Below are 20,269 nucleotides of genomic sequence, written 5' to 3' on the forward strand. Positions count from 1 at the left end.
TGGTCATGGTGTCTGTTCACAGCAGTAAAACCCTAACTAAGACACTATCCCTTCCCTGGCCCCTCACTCTCTGCAAACCTACAACTCTAGTTCCACCCCATGACATAAGAATGTTGTTTGTTCCTGAGATACCTGTGTTAGGTAAATAGTTTCTTTCCTTTCCCATATATCTCCATTTCCACCCTGCCTGTAGCAATCTTAACACCCATAGGCTTAGCTTTAAATAGGAAACTTTCAAACATGCTTTCTTCAGAGCAATCTTTGGCAAGTCACTCCTTCTTTCTACCATCCTTCCTCTGTCCACTGCCATCTCTGAATCCATAGACCTGGCTCTAGATCCATGTTTGGGAGACATTTTTTCCTGGTCCAATTAAACAGTTCATTTACCAGCTTTATCTGGTCTTTGTTCAAGTCATGCATCTCATGCACTGGCCCAAAGTAAATAAGGCTAGATTATCACATCAGATACACAACCAAAGGAAGAAATCTACAACCTAAGTCATGTTGCAAGAACAAAAACAACATGAATGACCACCATATTATTGTTCCTGCTGAGCGCATTAATCCTATAGAAATGTTCTCTACTAAGAACAACCTAGATTACCCCAGGACATAAAATTTAAAACAAAAACAATACATGTCATCAAAGAATTTAGGGAATTTAAAGAAGACACAAACAAATATTTCACTGTACCCCAAGAACATGACAAATATTTGAATATTTAAGAAAATGAAAACACATGGCTGAATGAAATGAAAATAATTCAGGATTTGAAGACTGAATTTAATAAAAAAAGAGAAATGTCTAAAACTACTCAAGCTGAAATGAAGATGGAATTGAGAACATCAAAACTTCATTAAGAAAAATTTGGGGACACCTGGGAAATGGTTGTCAGAAGAGCAGGTAAGATGCCAATGGACCTTTTCCAAGTTTACTGTTACCATAGACTCTGTCTTAAAAGTTGCACCTAGTACAACAGAACATTAGCTTCAGCTTCCCTTACCTGATTCCAATCTTCCTGTGGATCATACAACCATCCTCCCTGTCCTTCCTCCCTCACATTCTTACTATGTCCAAGCACTCAACTCAGGTGGATACCTTTTGTTCAACCACAGGACATGCCTGCCAGATGACTAGGTAGTCTGCACATGGATGTTCTCCCTTCTCTGTTTCTCCTAACCCAACTCTCAAGGTCACCCAAAGCACTGCAACAGGCCTGCCCTTGCCCAAACTCCCAATACCAGGAAGTATTCTTGGAACACACCAGCCGAGTAGACTAGTGACTTGCAACAGATATAATACACTCTAAAAATTCAGAGAGGAAACAGAAAGCAAGGAATAAAACACCAACCCATCAAAGACAAATCCAGAAATCAGAACAATAATTACTCCAAACCCAGATGCTTGGATGCCAGCATAAGAACAATCAATAAAAGCCAGGACAATAGGTCTCCACTAGGACCTGAATATTACAATGTGCTAAAGCACCATAAAAGCAACTATGTGAAGATAAGAGAAATCCTTAAAGAAGAAATTAATAAATCCTTCAGAGAAAGTCAGGAAAACACAGGCAAACAAGTGGAGGGAATGAATAAATCCCTCCAAAAAAAAAAAAAAGCCAAGAAAAAAACAAACAGTTGAAGGAAATGAGTATTTCAAAACCTAAAATTAGAAACAGATCAATAAAGAAAACACAAATTGGTAGAATTTTATGGAAATGAAAAATTTAGGAATGTGAAAAGAAACTATTGAGGAAAGCTTCAGCAACAGAAAATAAGAGGTAAAAGAAAGAATCTAGAGCAATGAAGATACAATAGAAGAAATAGAAGCAAAAATCAAAAATGTTAACTCTAAAAGAATTCTGACCCAAAACATCCCAGAATATGGAACAGCATGAGAAGACCAAACTTAAAACTAATAGGAATAGAGGAAGAAGGATACCAGATCAAAGCCCAGAAAATATTTTCAAAAAAAACATAGAAGAAAATTTTCCTAACTTAAAGGTGATGCCTATAAATGTACAAGAAGCATACTGAACATGAAATGGATTGGATCAAAAAAGAAATCCTCCTTGCTATATAATAATCAAACCATGAGATTACACCTTACCACAATCAGAATGGCTAAGAATAAAAACTCAGGTGACAGTACATGTTGACAAGGATACGGAGAAAGAGGAACACTCTTCCATTGATGGTAGGATGGCAAGCTGGTATAACCACTCTGGAAATCAATGTGAAGGTTCCTCAGAAAATTGGAAATAGATCTACCCAGCTATACCACTCTTGGGCACATACCCAAAAATGACCGACCATGCCACAGGGGTACATGTTCCACTATATTCATAGCTGCCTTATTTGTGATAGCCAGAAGCTAGAAACAACCCTGATGTCCCAAGACAGAAGAATGGATACAGAAAATGTGGTTCATTTACAAAATGAAATACAACTCAGCTATTAGGAACAAAGACATCATGAGTTGTTCAGGCAAATAGATGGAACTAGAAAATATCATCCTGAGTGAGGTAACTCAGGATGACCCCAAAAGACATGCATGGTATGTACTCACTAATAAGTGGATATTAGCCTAAAAAGTACAGAATACCCAGGGTACAATCCACAGAACTCAAGAAGTTTAACAAGCTGTAGGGCCCAAATTAGGATGCCTCAATTCCACTTGGGAGGGTGAAGAAAGCAACCATAGGAGGGACAGAAGGAGAGAGGGAGGGAACTGGTGGGAAAGGGGACAGGGCGAGAAAGAGGGGAATGTGATCAAGTATTGGGTGGGGAGAACAGGACTGAAGCCCTGAGGGCCAGCAGAAAGAGTGGAAACTGGCAACGTTGAGAGGTAGGAGGTAGGGGGACCCTCTAGAATGTACCAGAGACCTGGGACGTGAGACAGGGGTTGTGGGGGGAGAAAGGGTATGGGATATGGAACAGCCAGAAGGTGGACCAATATAGGGATAAAGTCTGGACTGTTAAAAAAAGATTAAAGAATAAATAATAAAAAAGGCCAGGATCAGAACTAAAATATTATAATAATCAAACCACTAAATATACAGAACAAAGACTATTAAAAGCCCCCAAGGGAAAATAATACCAACATTTAAAGGCAGACCTATTAGAATTACACCTGACTTCTCAACAGATACTCTAGAATCAAGAATGGTCCAGAGAAAATGTCTTGCAACCTCTAAATGGCCCCAGATACCTTGCAAAACTTTCAGTCATCATAGATTTAGAACACAAGATATTCCATGATAAAGTGATGGGTTAAAGTCAGTTTACAAGTATTTGATTGAATTTTGCAAGTACGTTTCTAAGGGAAATCTGTCTGCAATTCAGTTTGTTAAGTCTTTTTGTAGTTTGGATAATAAGTGTATAGTTGATGGAAACATATTGTAAATACACCTTACCTAAGACCAAATAGTTGCAAGATGTTGTGACTGATTATAGTGCCTGGTGGCTTTTTAGGCTTGTCAGGGAAAGGAGCAAAAGTGAGCTTTACAATCTGATCAGGAAGTCAAAATATGAAAGTCTCCTTTGGGAGGGCATAATGAAGTAAATAAAGGAGGTAGAAAGAGAGTAAAGTGAACTTTGGGGAACTGTAAGTTGAATTTCTATAAGAAGTGGAAGTCATAATTTCCCAATAAAATGTAATCAAAGTACTTTTCATATTTCTATCAATATTCTCTAAGTTTGTGTTAGTTGACAGACATATAGCACTTCCTCTTCACAAAATGTAAATGTGCTGTGAGTCTCCGTGCTGTCAATAATATCATATCTATGTCTTTTTCACAGGTGTTACACTACTACAACAGCTAATGTATGTATGTATAATCTCATGATGAGTAACATATGAACCTGCCAGATTGTTTTATTTTGATTTCTAACACTTAGTTTATTATACTAGAACATTTTATTAAAAGTCTTTGTGTGTATCTTAGTTTGGGTTTTATTTGTGTGAGGAGACACCATGACTAAGGCAACTCTTATAAAGGCAAACATTTAGTTGGAACGGGCTAACAGTTTCAGAGGTTCCGTCCATTATCATCATGGCAAGACGAATGGCAACATGTAGGCAGAGATGGTGTTAGAGGAGCTGAGAGTTCTTCATCTTGATCTGAAGGCAGCCAGAAGGAGAATAAGTCTTCCTCACTGGCCAGAGCTTGAGCACTAGGAGCCCTCAAAGCCGCACCTACAGTGGCACACCTCCTCCAATAAGTCCACACTTCCGAAGAGTAAAACATCCCACGAGCCAAGCATATTCAAACCACCACATTCCACTCCCTGGCTGTCATAGGCTTGTTCAAACACATGAGTGTATGGGGGCCATACCTAGTTATAGCATAATGCAAAACATATTTAGTCCAACTTCAATAGCTCCATAGACTAAAAACATTCTCAACAATGTTAAAAGTCCAAGTTCAAAGTCTCTTCTGAGATTCATCAAATTACTTAAATGTAACCCCCATAAAATCAAAATTGTAAAAAAACAAATCATATATCCCCAACATCACAGTATATACATTACCTTTTCAAAACTTCATAGTGAGGAAATAGTGTACCAAAACAAGACGAAAAACCATCTGGACAAACTCCAAACTCTGTATCTTCATAATTGATGTTAAAGCATTCTTCAGATTTCCAACTCCTTTCATCTTTGTTGACTGAAACAAACTTCTTTCTCTTGGGAAGTTTCCACTCCCTGTTAGCAGCTTTTCCTGATAGGCAGATGATCTGGTATAGTTAATATCTTGGGTTCTCCAAGGCAACATGAACTTTACAACTCCTGTTCCACTGTCTGAGTTTCACAAATGATCTTCTGGAATCTTACAAAGGGTTTGATATCCTGTTCTACCATTTGTAACACTCTAGACTCTGATTGACTTCACTCCACTGCTGCAGCTGTTCTTGGTGGTCATCCCTTGGTACTAGCATCTCCAATATAGTGGAGACTTCTACTGCAACTAGGCTTTACCAGTAATCTTTCCTAAGTTCGCTTCAAGATGTCAAGCCTCAGCTTCTTTCATGAGCCCTTCAGCCCTGGGCCTACAACTGCAACTGAGGCTGCGTCTTCACTAATGGCCTTTCCTGGCCTCTTGCAGTGCCAAGCCTCAGCTGATATCTATGCTCCAAACCAGTACTACCTATGTGATTCTTACATATTACCAGCTGGAGCATGAGGTACAATCTTGGGTATCTCTAAAACACAGTTTGTGCTCTCAGATAATATTTCTCAGAAGATTTTACTGATTCTGGTCTTTAATCACCACAATTCTCTTAGCTCTAGTTAACCAACATCAACTGTCCCAGTAAACCCTTGTATCACTGACTCTAACTCCAAAACCACATGGTCAAAGCTGCCAAGCCCTGCTGCTGCCTGGGGCTGGAAAATGGCCCCTTCATTCTATTACATTCTCATCAGCTTTTTGGTTTCCAACTTCTTCACTACCTAAGCTTGGGTGTATTGGAATTTGCTCTGTAGACTGAATTTGAACTCACAGATCTACATGCCCCTGTCTCCTGAATTCTGGGATTAAAGTCATATACCAGCACATCTCGACCTAAGCTTTTTTTTCTATTTGTAACTTGCACTGTCCTAGGCTGGCCTTGAAGTCAAAGATCTGCTAGCTTCTAACGCCTGGGCTTAATAGTATATACCATCATGCCTAGGCCTATTTGTTCAATTATTCCTCAAGATCTGGCTCAAAAGAGTGTGTCATCCCATTCAAGACTAGGGTCAAAAGCCTGTGCCTTCCAACCACAAATTCTAGATCACAGGTGTCCACCCACATTTCTTGATTGGGTTCATTACAGTTTGAAAGTACAAATGAAAACAATAAGCAGGTAATAATTCCTAAAATGATATAACTATCCATTGTCCAACTGCAAACATATAAACAATAAACCTAGCTGGTTGCAATCTTGCACTGGGTCGCCACTTCCTTAATTCCATTTAATATGCTTGAACAAGGATTTAGCCCCATTGTACTTCCTGGTGTCCTTTTACTGCTTGAACCATACATTTTGTGTTTTTCTGTTCTAAGATTGCTATGCTTTATCAAAACATTATTCATGAGAATAAACCAGAGGATAAAGTCTATCTATGCCAGGGATTTTTTTTTATTTTTTTTATTAGATATTTTCTTCATTTACATTTCAAATGCTATCCCTAAAGCCCCCTATACCCTCCCCCCACCCTGCTCCCCAACCCACCCACTCCTGCTTCCTGGCCTAAGACTTCTCTAAGATTATATGCCCCAGTACAGGGGAATGCCAGGGCCAGGAAGCAGGACTGAGTGGACTGGGGAACAGGGTGCGAGGAGGGTATAGGAGACTTGCTGAGGGGAAACTTGGAAAGGGGTTAGCATTTGAAATGTAAATGAAGAGAATATCTAATTAAAAATTAAATAAAAAAAAGACTTCCTTTGCTAATGCAATTAATCTAAATCTCTTCACATTAGCCTTAGGCATATTTTACAGACAAGAACCAAAAAGGCAACATTTTTCACCAAAACATCATAAGAATAATCTCTCTACACACCAGTGTCTTCCATATTCCTACTAAGATGGTCCTTTAAGCACTTAAAGCATTCCATGGCTTTCCAAATTCAAAGTCCCAAAATCCACATTCCTTCAAACAAAAACATTGTCAGGTCTATCACAGCAATATCCCTGGTAGAAATTTCTGTCTTAGTTGGGGTTTTATTTCTGTGAAGAGACACCATGACTAAGGCAACTTTTTTAAATATTTTTTTCATTTTGTAATTTTGTTTTACTTTCATTTTTACTTTAATATTTTCTTTATTTACATTTCAAATGTTATCCCCTTTCCTGGTTTCGCTTCTGAAAACCCCCTATCCTGTCCTCCTTTCCCCTGCTTATCAATGCACCCACTCCTGGTAAATTCCTTCCCTGTCTTGGCATTCCTCTACACTGGGGCATTGAGCCTTCTCAGGATCAAGGGCCAATTGGGTCTGGCTTACATTTTGAGGTGTTCATTCCAGTATCATTATAGTGAGAAGCATGGCAGCATGCAAGCAGACATGGTGCTAGAGAAGAAGCTGAAAATTCTACATCTTGATATGAAGGCAGCTAGAAGGAGACTGACTCTTCTTCACCCGGCAGAGCTTGAGCCCTAGGAGCTTTCATAGCCTTCCTACACAGTGATACACTTCCTCCAACAAGCCCACACCTTCTAATAGTATCACTTCCCATGGGGCAAGCATATTCAAATCACCACAGTATTATTTAAAATTTATTTTAAATATTTTTAAGGAAATGGATACATAGACAAGGGTTCGTTTAAATGGCATCTCTCGAGAAAAGGATATGTTCAGAAGGTAAGAGCATTAGCTCCACAAGATGAATATGAATAATTGTGTTTACATCCACAGGAGCACAGCATACAAATATCAATAGAAAAGGATTTAAGATTTCACTGTTGATAAGATCATGGCCCCACAATTTTCTATACCATCTTTGGTGTGGGTGATATACAAAGGAGGATTGCTGGGTTTAGCAGAATATGAACCTAGCTTGGGAAAAAGCTTTCTCTTTCAAGAAATTACAGTGATAGAGCAGGATGCCTGGTAAATTCCTTTAGCTTTCCCATATGTGCACATGGTGAAATGTACATAAGTGTACATACACTATACACATAAACTCCATACATTCACAATCAAAAAGGAAAGCAACAAAAACCTAGGGTAAGCACAATGCAAATATTTTAGCAAGGAAACAAAATTAAGCTACATGCAGCCACATGATTTCTGTGGCATTTTAATAACAATATACCTGAATATAATATGAGATCTAAGTGTTTTTCTTTAAGAATTTTTCCAGTGATTTTTTTACTTGCTTATTCCTCAAACTGTAGATAATTGGATTCAGTACAGGAATTATAACAGTGTAAAATATAGAGTCCATCATATCTTGATCATCTACTTGTGGAGATGCAGGACGCACATACATGAAGAGAAGAGAGCCATAGTACAAAGAGACAGAGAGGAGATGGGCTCCGCAGGTGGAAAAGGCTTTCTTTATGCTTTTGATAGATTTCTGCTTTAGGATTGAAAACAGAACAAGTGTATAAGAGATAAGAATAGTCAAAATACTGAATACCTGAATTGAGCCAGAGAAAATAAAGAGCATCAGGTAATTGAGAGAAGGGTCATTACAGGAAATCTTTAACAGTGGCATAACATCACAATAAAAGTGATGTATTATGTTAGAATTACAGAAAGTTAGTCTGAATAAAAAGCCTTCATGAATCAAAACATGAATGAATCCACCTACAAAGGACAATGTTAAAAGACGTACACAGAGTCTATTTGTCATGATCACTGGGTAGAGTAAAGGTTTGCATATGGCTGCATAGCGATCATAGGCCATTGCTGCCAAGAGAAAACATTCTGTGGTTGCACTGATTCCAAATGAAAAAAACTGTATCATGCATTCAGAGAAAGAGATCTGTTTACTCTTGGCAAAAAAGTCTAAGAGCATCTTTGGTGTCACTGTGGATGATAACCAAGTATCCACAAAAGCTAAACTCCCAAGAAATAAGTACATAGGAATGTGAAGGTGAGGGTCATTCCAGATGAGAGTGATCAGACCAAGGTTGCCCACAATGGTGATGAGATAGATGACCAAGAACAGGAGGAACAGGGGGATTTTCCACTGGGGCAGATGGCTGAGTCCTGTGAGAACAAATTCTGTCAGTAGTGTTGTATTCTCTATTCCCATGTCCTTACTGGATGTCCCTGAAATGAAAGGCAGTGAAATTCACACATTATTTACTGTTTGGAAGGTGAATTTCTCAATTGTGTAATTTAAATGCAGCCATATAATTATAAGAATGCCTTTTTATTTTATCTAGTGTTATGATAATAGATGGAAACTATCCTTGAGATCGATAAATGATGTAAGTTCATCATACAAATTCTTTTTTTTTTCTTATTAGTTACTTGGTTTATTAACTGGACTCTGTAAACTTTACTACAAACAATGATAACATTCAACATCATCCAAATTCTACATATGAATACACCAACAGTTTTGTTGGAAATAAGATGTCTTCCAACATTCATAAAATTTGTAGGTGTCTCATTTGTCTAGGATTGAAAATATCATATCTAAGTTGTATATTTTCAGTCTAAACAAAATATATTTTATGTACTTGCATTGTAATATAGACAGAAATGAATAGTCTCAATCAACTGGAAGTATAGTGACTAACTTGCAGGTGAATATTAAGAATAAACAGTCTCTGGAAAAATGCTTCAAAATTAGTTCTAAAGTAATTACACAGTAGTGGAACAAAACAAGTTTCTGGGAGGGGAAACTTGAAGCAATAGTATTAGAAAGCTGTACTCTATTCAGAGATACCCAAGCCGAGTATATATCAGGATTTTCTGGGAACATTTGTATGAAATGTCATTTAGAAATTGATGCATTAGTATAAACAGGGCCTAAGAGTCTGCCTTTAAAAAACATACCCAAATGGATTTAAACTGTGGGAAATGAAACATATATGTTAATTAGAGAGAAGAATGATAAATCACAAAATATTCACAATACATACCTACTACTAAGCAGTGTTATATGGTATGCTAACAATACGTTCAATGATAAAGGAGAAAAGTAAACTACCTGCGAACTTTGTATTGAGTCTTTTAAACTTGATCTTGATAAATTAGATACAGTAGTCTGCCATTTTTATCATCAACAGGAGAGTTGGTCTACCAAGGCTTAAGAATAACTTGTGACCTGGTCACTTTCCTCTTATTCTATAAGGCACTCCACTCCCCACTAGAATTTCTATATTAGAACCAACATCATTTCCTAAGAAATAGTTCTTGTTTTAACAAAAAGCTTACATTACTCCAATGAAAATATACAACTATACCTTGGGCAGAAGGTAATGGATACTTAAGGTTTTAATCCCTAAAAAAGGAAAGGTAACAGGAGGAAAATGTGAAGTACAATAAACTATGGATCCCTGGATGGTGATATGTAAGGATTTTTAATGGCTTTGGTGAAAAGTTTTCTGCATGATAGAGTCCATGTTGGGAAACAGAAGAAATAAGGGAAAATAAGAGGAAAATAAGGTAAAGGAATGATGAGAATAGCCTAAGAAATGTGGAGGACTTTAGGAATTTGTCATCCACACATTTGTCAAGGCTGTGGAGAGCTTTCAACTAAGTATAAACGAGTAAGATTAGGAGAGGACACATGGTAAGGAAAAACATGAGGAAGATAAGCAAAAATGAATACATATATATACAAATACATACATACATACATACATACATACATACATACATACATACATACATAAAAGGAAATCTAATGTAGTTGCCCTGCAGTAAAGAGAGCACAAACCCTAACCAGACACCTTTAGCCAGCAAAAAAAAATACTACAGTACTGTGAAAGAGTTACCTCTATTTTGCATGTTTGTCACTAAGATCACATAGATGATCCCCAACCCCATCCCACCTCCACGAAGCATCACAGCCTATGCCTTTTACTCCTGGCTACCCTCCAGAACCTGATAACAAGATACTATTTTGCATAAATCACATACTCAAGTCACAGACCACGGAGGTATCAATTAAATACTAGTTTCATGAGATCTTAAATGTCATTATGCTAAAAATTATAACATTTTCAAAAGAACCATTAAAGAGAACAATCCAAGCTATTTTGATTATACATATTTAGGAGTAATGTTAAATTATGCCAGCAATTCTTTGTTGTTGTCTTCATTTATATCTAGCTGTAGAAATCCAAATTCAAATAAATTATAATGGAATAAAAAGTATACTTGAGTATCTATGAAAAGCATGATGGATATTATAGAACTCATTCCTCACTTACGTATATCTTGAAAGAAACCACTGAGATCTTTAAAATATGTTGGCCTCTCTAAATCAGAAAAGAATGCAACATCACGGCAAGGCAGTAATGTTTGTAGCAGTTCTTTTCACAGTGAGACATTTTGGAAATTTAACAACCCATGCACAAAATATAATATTTTGTTTCCATGAACTCCACCCTTCAACACAAGAATCAAATTGTACCCTTGCAAGGTTCCCATAGAAGAGAATGTATTAGAGAATGAGAATTCCCATTTGGCTTAACTGTTCTCTAGAGAAGAAAGGAAGGATGCTCTGCTGGGCTCCATTGATTTGGACCCCAATGAAATGTCCAAATTGGTCCCACTGAGTGTCACAAACTTTAACATTATAAATTTCTAATGCTTTAAGAGTCTCAAATATTAGTGATTGACATTTCAGAGACAAGCCACTTCCTTCTTAAGAGCCTAGGCCAGTAAGAGTGATTCTTCCTTTCCTCCCTTCCCAAGCTTCTGGCCAGCCCACAAATTCATCCTGGATCCCATAGCCAGTGGCCCAAATTACTCTGGCCACTCCCCCTTCACCCCACAGGTTCTGACATGGACCTGCCCTATATACCTCTTCTCTATATCCCACATCACCACCCAGCCATAAATCTCACAACCTTCTCCAGTGTCTAGACTGGACCTAGTATATCTGCAATGACAAACGGGTCACTTCTCTATATCCAACAACTACATCTAGCCATACACTCCATAACTTTCTCCAGTGTCTATCCCAGACCCACTATATCTGCCACCATCCTCTAGTCCATTTTGTTACTAATATGATATTGATCCTTTATTTTATGTAAGCACTTAGTGCTATAAACTTACCTTTTAGAACCACTGTCTTAGTGTTTCAATTGCTTTGAAGAGATACCATGACCACAGCAACTCTTATAAAGGAAAGAAATTAATTATGAATGGCTTACAGTTTCAGAGGTTTAATCTATTATTATCATAGTGAGACATGGTGGTGTGCAGGCAGATCCTGGGGGAAGAGCTGAGAGTTCTGCAACTTGATATACAAGCAGCAGAAGGAGACTGTGTGCCTCACTGGACAAAGCTTGGACGTATATGACATAAAAGTCACCTCCATTGTGACATACTTCCTCCAACAAGGCCACATCTCCTAATAGTGCTACTCTCTATGACCAAACAATCAAACACATTCATCTTTGGGGACCACACCTATTCAAATGATCATAACTACATTCATTGTGCCTAATACGTTTGGGTATGTTGTGTTTTCATTTTCATTCAAATTTTTAATTGGGTATTTATTTGATTTACATTTCCAATGCTATCCCAAAAGTCCCCCACATGCCCCCCCCAACTCCCCCACCCACCCACTCCCACTTCTTGGCCCTGTCGTTCCCCTGTACTGAGGCATATAAAGTTTGCACCACCAATGGGCCTCTCTTTCCACTGATGGCCGACTAGGCCATCTTCTGATTCATATACAGCTAGAGACACGAGCTCCAGGGGGGGTACTGGTTAGTTCATATTGTTGTTCCACCTATAGGATTGCGGATCCCTTTAGCTCCTTGTATACTTTCTCTAGCTCCTCCATTGGGGGCCATGTGATCCATCCAATAGCTGACTGTGAGCATCCACTTCAGTGTTTGCTAGGCCCCAGCATAATCTCACAAGAGACAGCTATATCTGGGACCTTTCAGCAAAATCTTGCTAGTGTATGCAATGATGTCAGCATTTGGAAGCTGATTATGGGATGGATCCCTGGATATGGCAGTCTCTAGATGGTCCATCCTTTCATCTCAGCTCCAAACTTTGTCTCTGTAACTCCTTCCATGGGTGTTTTGTTCCCAATTCTAAGAAGCGGCAAAGTGTCCACACTTTGGTCTTCGTTCTTCTTGAGTTTCATGCGTTTACCAAATTGTATCTTATATCTTGAGTATTCTAAGTTTCTGGGCTAATATCCACTTATCAGTGAGTACATATTGTGTTAATTCCTTTGTGATTGGGTTATCTCACTCAGGATAATGCCCTCCAGGTCCATCCATTTGCCTAGGAATTTCATAAATTCATTCTTTTTAATAGCTGAGTAGTACTCCATTGTGTAAATGTACCACATTTTCTGTATCCATTCCTCTGTTGAGGGGCATCTGGGTTCTTTCCAACTTCTGGCTATTATAAATAAGGCTGCTATGAACATAGTGGAGCATGTGTCCTTCTTACTGGTTGGAACATCTTCTAGATATATGCCCAGAAGGGGTATTGCGGGATCCTCTGGTAGTACTATGTCCAATTTTCTGAGGAACCACCAGACTGATTTCCAGAATGGTTGTAAAAGCTTGCAATCCCACCAACAATGGAGGAGTGTTCCTCTTTCTTCACATCCTCGCCAGCATCTGCCGTCACCTGAATTTTTGATCTTAGCCATTCTGANTGGTGTGAGGTGGAATCTCAGGGTTGTTTTGATTTGCATTTCCCTGATGATTAAGGATGTTGAACATTTTTTCAGATGTTTCTCAGCCATTCGGTATTCCTCAGGTGAAAATTCTTGGTTTAGCTCTGAGTCCCATTTTTAATGGGGTTATTTGATTTTCTGGAGCCTACCTTCTTGAGTTCTTTCATTCAATTTTTTTAAAAATGTTTTAATACCCTTCTTGATTTCTTTCTTGACCCATTTTTTTTCATTCAATTGTCAGTATGGTTTCCATAAGTTTGCATGGGGGTGTTTTGTTTTTGTTTATATGTAGATTTAATATGTATTGGTCAGTTAAGATACAAGATGGATTCAAATAGGATTTCAATTTTCTTATATTTGTTGAGACTTGCCTTGTGTCCAAATTTGTAGTCAATAATAGATGAAGTTTATTGACCTGCTGAGGAGAAAGGATATTGTTTCATGTTTAGGACTGCAATGTCCTTACAACAAAGTTTTCTTTTGATTAGTAGATGGTGTTCTTTCCCTCTGGTTAGTTTCTGTTTAAACTCTATTTAATCAGATATTAAAATTACTACACCTGCTTGCTTCTTGGGTCCATTTGCTTGAAATACTTTTTCTATCCTTTTACCCTGATGTAGTGGGTCCATTACAGTAAGGTGTTTCTTGTAGTAGAAATATGGATACTTTTTTCTAACCTAATATATTTCTCTATGTCATTTTATTGGGCAGTTAGTTGATACCATTAATGTGCAGTGTTTACTGATCACTACTACCTTGTTCTGGTATGGATGTTTCTCCCACTTTGATTTGGGATTATTTCTTTTATCTTCTTGTGTGTGGTTAACCTCTTCTGTCTTAAGTTTTTTTTTTTTTTCTAATTCATTCTGAAGAACTGGGTTAGAAGCTAGAGATTGCATAAATTTGATTTTTATCATGAAATGTTTACTTTCTCTGTGAATTGTTATTGTTATTTTTATCAGGTATAGTAGTATAGATGTGCAACCATGATCTCTTGGTGTTTATAAAACATCCATACATCCCTTTCTGGCCTTTAGACCCTCAATTGGAAAGTTAGGTATTATCCTAATAAGCCTGCATTTATATGTGTCTTAGTCTTTTTTCCATGCAGTTTTTAACATCCTCTTTTTATTCTGTACATTTAGTGTTTTGATTGTGTATCATGGGAAATTCTTTTCTGACCCTGTATATTCTTCCTTTACTTGATAAACACTTCCTTCTCCAAAGTAGAAAATACTATAAGATTGTAAATTTTGTTAATATTTTCTGTTCCTTTGAATTGCAGACTTCATCTATCCCAATTCCTGTTTGTAAATTTGGTCTTTTCATGATATACCTGATTTCCTGGAAGTTTTGTGTCTGTTTTCTGCTGCTGTTGTTGTTGTTGTTGTTGTTGTTTTAACATTTTCTTTGACTGAAGTATCCAGTATTTCTATCTTTTCTTCACCACCTGAGATTTTCTACTCAGCCTCTAGTAAAGGTTGTGAGGCTTACCTCTGAGATTTTTGTTTGACTTCCTAAATTTTTCACTTCCAGTTTTATTTCAGTTTGGGTTTTCTTTAGTGAGTCTATTAGTACTTTTATATCTTGGACCCTATTCATTATTTCGTTCACATTCACATGCTTCTTTGTGTCTTTGGAGTCTTCTTTAAGTGATTTATTCAGAATATCATCAAAGTTCTTAAACATATTTGTAGTTGTAATTTTGAAACTCGTATCATGTGCTTCAGCTCTACCCTATCTCTCCTAGCTTATGTAGTAGGGTTTCTGGGCTCTGGTGGAGACAAAATGTCTTGTATGTTCAAATTTTTGTTTTTGTTCTGGGATCTAAGCATATAATATTATGTTTCAGGGATTTCTTAGTATTAATATCTGGTCTTGTCTTTGTTGGGTGAGTGTCCTAGGCAAGTGTGGTGGTTATGTTGCCCCTAGTAGATAGTATTTCTGAAATCAGTTGAGGGTGTAAAAGAATGCAGATGGTCTAAGAAGAAAAGCTGAAAGGGTCTGTGGCAAAAAACTAAGGAAACTAAGTCCACACCAAAAGGTGAAGTCCACAGGGAGTAGCAGTATGGTAGGAAAACCAGGTAATTTTCTGCGTCCTCTTGACTGGTACCTAAGGTATCTAATAAAAAAACCATTTCTAGGTATATCTGTAAGGGGATTTCTTTGTTAGGGGTGTTAACTATGCGGAATGGTGGAATAAATAAGTTATTAGATTTTCTCCAAATATATGGGGGCATCATTATGCTAATTTAGGTCTTCAGTAAAATGAAGAGAAAAGTTGAGTTTATTTTTCTCAAATCTTAATCATTAGTATTCATCTTGCACGTACACATCAATTCCAGGCTTTCAGATTGAGAGTGGATAACACCATCAGTTATTATACTATCTGAACTTTGAACTAAGCATGGAGTTCCCTTTTTAGCTAGGAAATAGAGAGCAAATATGGATTTTGTATGTCTTTATAACCACAATTAATACAGTACTCACTTCATATTTGATAAAATTTTTCTTGATAAACTAAGAAAATAGCATAACATAATTGCAAGTTACTGCCTTCAAATAAATTTCACATAAAATGAACATTATCAAAGAAGTAAAAATAATATTTTTCAAGATAAGAGATTTCTTATACATGAATTTTGAGAACTATCATCTAAAATTGTGGACTTGCAAAATAATATTGTTGTAATTAATAAAAGCCCTTACAATAACTATTATCACTGGCAGAACCAGATCAATAGAGAAAATTGACAAATTCCCTTTGTACTTCAACCTTTGAAATAGATTCTATATTGAATGATTTATCTATCTTACTAAGTATGGAGGGAGGAAGTAGATGGTAGCAATCTTACTATTCCCTTATTCCCATTTAAATAATTAATGTTAAATGTGTAGCATTTCAGTTTGACTTATGTAGAGATACTTTATATAGAATTTTACAAAACATTATTTTAGAGCACTTAATAAATTTTATTAACATTACTGAATTAGACACTATCAAGATATAACAAATTAAGATGTGTTTATTACTTTTAATTCCTACTAAATATTTAAAGCCTGATTTTAAAGACTCAACCAGCCAATGAAATAAATCAGTGGCACCCTTTAAAGAGTGCTTGACATATCACTGAAAACATAGTCAACATCACTCTGCTATAACTAGGAAGCCACACAAACTGATTATTAATCCTCTGTGTCTTACTTGGTTCTCTGTTGCTGAGAGGGAATCCATGAACAAAACATTCATTTTTTATTATTTAATTTACTTTTTGTATAACATATCCTACATCCAGGTAACAGCTTTTGGGAAAACCCACATTTCAGTTGTTCAGGGCCCACATGAATACTAAGCATCAGTTGTTCAGGACCCACATCTGCTACATATGTTCAGGGAGGCCTAGGTCCAACCTATGTACATTCTTTAGTTGGTGGTTCAGACTCTGAAAGCCCCAAGGGTCCAAGGTTAGTTGACTCTATTGGTTTTCCTGTGGAGTCCCTATTCCCTCAGAGCCTGCAATCCTCCCTTCTATTCTTTCATTAGAGTCCCCAAGCTTTATCCATTGCTGTGGGTGTCTGTATCTGTCTGAGTCAGCTGCTGGGTAAAGCTTCTCAAACGACAACATACTCCTGTCTGCAAGCATAACAGAATGTCATTAATAGTGTTAGGGATTGTGCTTTCTCATGGGATGGGTCTCAAGTTGAGTAGGTTATTGGTTGGCCATTCTCTCAGTCCTTGCTCCATCTCCTGTGCCTGTATTTCTTATAGACAGGATATATATTGGCTTGAAAGTTTTGTGGGTGGGTTGGTGTCTTTATTATTCCACTGAGGTTCCATCTGATTACAGGAGGTGACATCTTCAGATTCCATATCACTAATGTAGTGAATCACAGCTAACATTATCCCATTGATTCTTGGGTGCCACCCTGACCCCAGGTCTCTGTCTCATCCTGGAGATGCCTTCCCACTTCCTCACCCCTGTCAATTGTAGATTTCAATTAATTTTCATGGCTATCCATCCATCTCTCCTGTCCTTCTGCACACCTGTTCCTGAATCCCCCATTCCAGTCCCCATCCTCCTTCACTCCTGGTTACCTCCCTCTATCTCATTCTTATGCCTATTTTATTTCCCCTTCTAAGTGAGAATCAAACTTCCTTGTTTGAGCCTCCTATCTTATTTAGCTTCTTTGGGTCTGTGGAGTGTGACATGGTACCTGTATTTTATGGCTAATTTCCACTTATAAGTGAGTACATACTATGCACATCCTTTTTGGATTGGGTTTCCTCACTTAGAATGAGTGAGAAGCAGTTAAAGAAATGTTCAATGTCTTTATTCCTCATGGAAAAGCAAATCAAAACAACAATGAAGTTTCATCTTACACACATCAGAATGACTAAGATCAAAAACTCAAAAATAGCACATGCTGTCAAGGATGTGGAGCAAAGTAAACACTTCTTCATTGCTGGTGGGAGTGCAAACTTGTAAAAGCAATTTGAAAATCAATTGTCATTTTCTCAGAAAAACTAGAAATAGTTCTACATCCAGATCCAGCTATACCACTCTTGGGCATATACCCAAAGATTCCACAAAGACACTTGCTAAACTATGTTCATAGCAGTTTTATTTGTAATAGCCAGAAACTGGAAACAAACTAGATCTCCCTCACTGAAGAATGGATAAAGAAAATGTGTTTTATACTATGGAATACTAGTCAGTATTAAAAATGAAGACATCATGAATTTTGCAGGCAAATGGACCAAATGAATCTTAAGGAGGATAGAGTTTATTTCAACTTACAGCTTATAGTGCATCATCAAGTGATGTGGAGGCAGATACTGAAGTCAAGATATTGTAGGTGTACTACTTACTGCCATGCTTTCCATAGCAGCTCCCCTGATTTTCTTACATAACTCTGAACCACCTACCCAAGGGTAGCACTTCCTATGTAAGCTGGGCCTTCACTTGTCAATCATCTGCCAAGAAAATGCCCCCAGAGAAATGCTCACAGGCCAATCAGATGGAGGAACTATTATAATTGAGCCTCCCTCTTTCTAAGCTACTCTGATTTCTATTGACAATAACTAATCAGCACATTGTGGTTATTGATAACACCTAAATCATAATGGTTTTTCTTCTTTATATAAAAGATAATATTGTCAATAATTTCCTAAAAAATAGAAACATGAAACGTATATACACAAATACACATAAAGAAAGAATGATTCTTTTAAAAATATCCAAGTTAATAAACTAGTAAAATATTAATAATAAATATGATAAATATGTTTTTAATATTTCACATTCCTGGTCATATGCTTCATGCTTTTGTCTGTCATTAAAACACAAAACTGTACTTTTAAAAATGTAAACGTGATATGAGTCTCTAAGCTAAAAAATTAGCTATCACACTGAAGTCTTTTTCAGAGTGTCACTGTCCTACAGCCACTGAAATCATGTTCAAGAACATGCAAAGAAATTTGATAAGCAGCTATATTTATTTTATCATAATATAATATGTGATTATAAGTCTTTGTATGATTGAATATGCACATGGAACAGAGTTGTGCATTTACACATTAGTTCATTAAAATGCTAGAACAGGTGCAATAGGAAAATACTTTAGACCATGAACAAAGTACAGCCACATTAAGCCAGCATACATTTGTGATATTTTGACTAAAAGACAACAGATGGTATCATGAGACCTAAACATTTCTCTTTAAGAATTTTTCCAGTGAGTCTTTGATTTGCTTGTTTCTCAAACTATAGATGATTGGATTCATCACGGGGATTATGACAGTGTAGAATACAGAGTCCATCATGTCTTCATCCTGTGCTTTTTGGGATGCAGGAAGCAGATACATGAAGAGAAGCGAACCATAATATAAGCACACAGAAAGGAGATGAGCTCCACAGGTGGAGAAGGCTTTCTTTATGCCTTTGGCAGATTTCTTTTTTAAGATTGTAAAGAGAACAAGTGTGTAAGAGCCTAGAATAGTTGAGATAGTGAAAACTTGAATTGAGCCAGAGAAAATAAAAACAATCAGGTAATTAAGAGAAGGGTCGGTACAGGAAATCTTTAACAGTGGCATAACATCACAGTAAAAGTGATGTATTACATTGGAATTACAGAAGGTTAATCGGAACAGCATGCCTTCATGAATTGAAGCATGAAGAATTCCAGTTACAAAGGTCAAGACTAACAGACGAACACACAGTCTATTTGTCATGATCACTGGGTACAGTAAGGGTTTGCATATGGCTGCATAGCGATCATAGGCCATTGCTGCCAAGAGAAAACATTCCATGGTTGCACACATCACAAATGAAAAGAACTGTATCATGCATTCAGAAAGAGAGATCAGTTTGCTCTTAGCTGTGAAGGTGAGGAGCATCTTTGGTGTCACTGTGGATGATAACCAAGTATCAACAAGAGCTAAACACCCAAGAAATAGGTACATGGGTATTTGAAGGCGAGGGTCATTCCAGATGAGAATGATCAGACCAAGGTTCCCCACAATGGTGATAAGATAGATGAACAAGAACAGCAGGAACAGGGGGATTTTCCATTGTGGCTGGTGACTGAGTCCCGTGAGAACAAATTCTGTCAGCAGTGTTGTGTTCTCTGCTCCCATATTCTCACTTAGAAGTCCCTTAAATGAAAGGCAACAAATGTTAGACAGTATTTAATAAAGACTTGTAAAGGGAAATTTGGTAGTGGACTTGAAATGTAACAATATATTTATCAGAATGACCTCTGTTCCATTTGACTAAACTAAATGGAAACTACTCTTGAAATTGAAGAAATAGTTTTAACTCATTGATATAATTTTAACATGCAAAAGTTAATAGATTTTTAAAAATATGTTATATTCTAAACATACCATTGGTATGGTAGGAAAATTTAGTATCTGCATCATAGACTCACTGTTACC

The 20,269-nt window shown here is 37.1% G+C and overlaps 2 protein-coding genes across 3 annotated transcripts; both read right to left on the reverse strand.

Moving 5' to 3' along the window:
• Positions 1-7,818: 7,818 nt before the first annotated feature.
• On the reverse strand, positions 7,819-12,714 carry LOC110311651 (olfactory receptor 187-like). Of its 2 annotated transcripts, XM_021185099.1 has the most exons (2): positions 12,706-12,714; positions 7,819-8,736 (listed from the first exon to the last, which is right to left on the reverse strand). In XM_021185099.1, the coding sequence occupies exons 1-2, from the start codon at positions 12,712-12,714 to the stop codon at positions 7,819-7,821; spliced, it is 927 nt and encodes a 308-aa protein (XP_021040758.1). The 2 variants fall into 2 exon arrangements, with proteins under 2 accessions (XP_021040758.1, XP_021040759.1); XM_021185100.2 differs by lacking the exon at positions 12,706-12,714 and having other exon boundaries at positions 7,819-8,754.
• Positions 12,715-19,039: 6,325 nt separating this feature from the next.
• Positions 19,040-19,978, reverse strand: LOC110311765 (olfactory receptor 187-like). Its single transcript, XM_021185285.1, has one exon. It carries the CDS (start codon positions 19,967-19,969, stop codon positions 19,040-19,042), a length of 930 nt encoding a protein of 309 aa, XP_021040944.1. The 5' UTR covers positions 19,970-19,978.
• Between the last annotated feature and the right edge of the window lie 291 nt (positions 19,979-20,269).

The sequence above is a fragment of the Mus caroli genome, chromosome 16, assembly GCF_900094665.2.
Source record: "Mus caroli chromosome 16, CAROLI_EIJ_v1.1, whole genome shotgun sequence".
Classification (NCBI taxonomy): domain Eukaryota; kingdom Metazoa; phylum Chordata; class Mammalia; order Rodentia; family Muridae; genus Mus; species Mus caroli.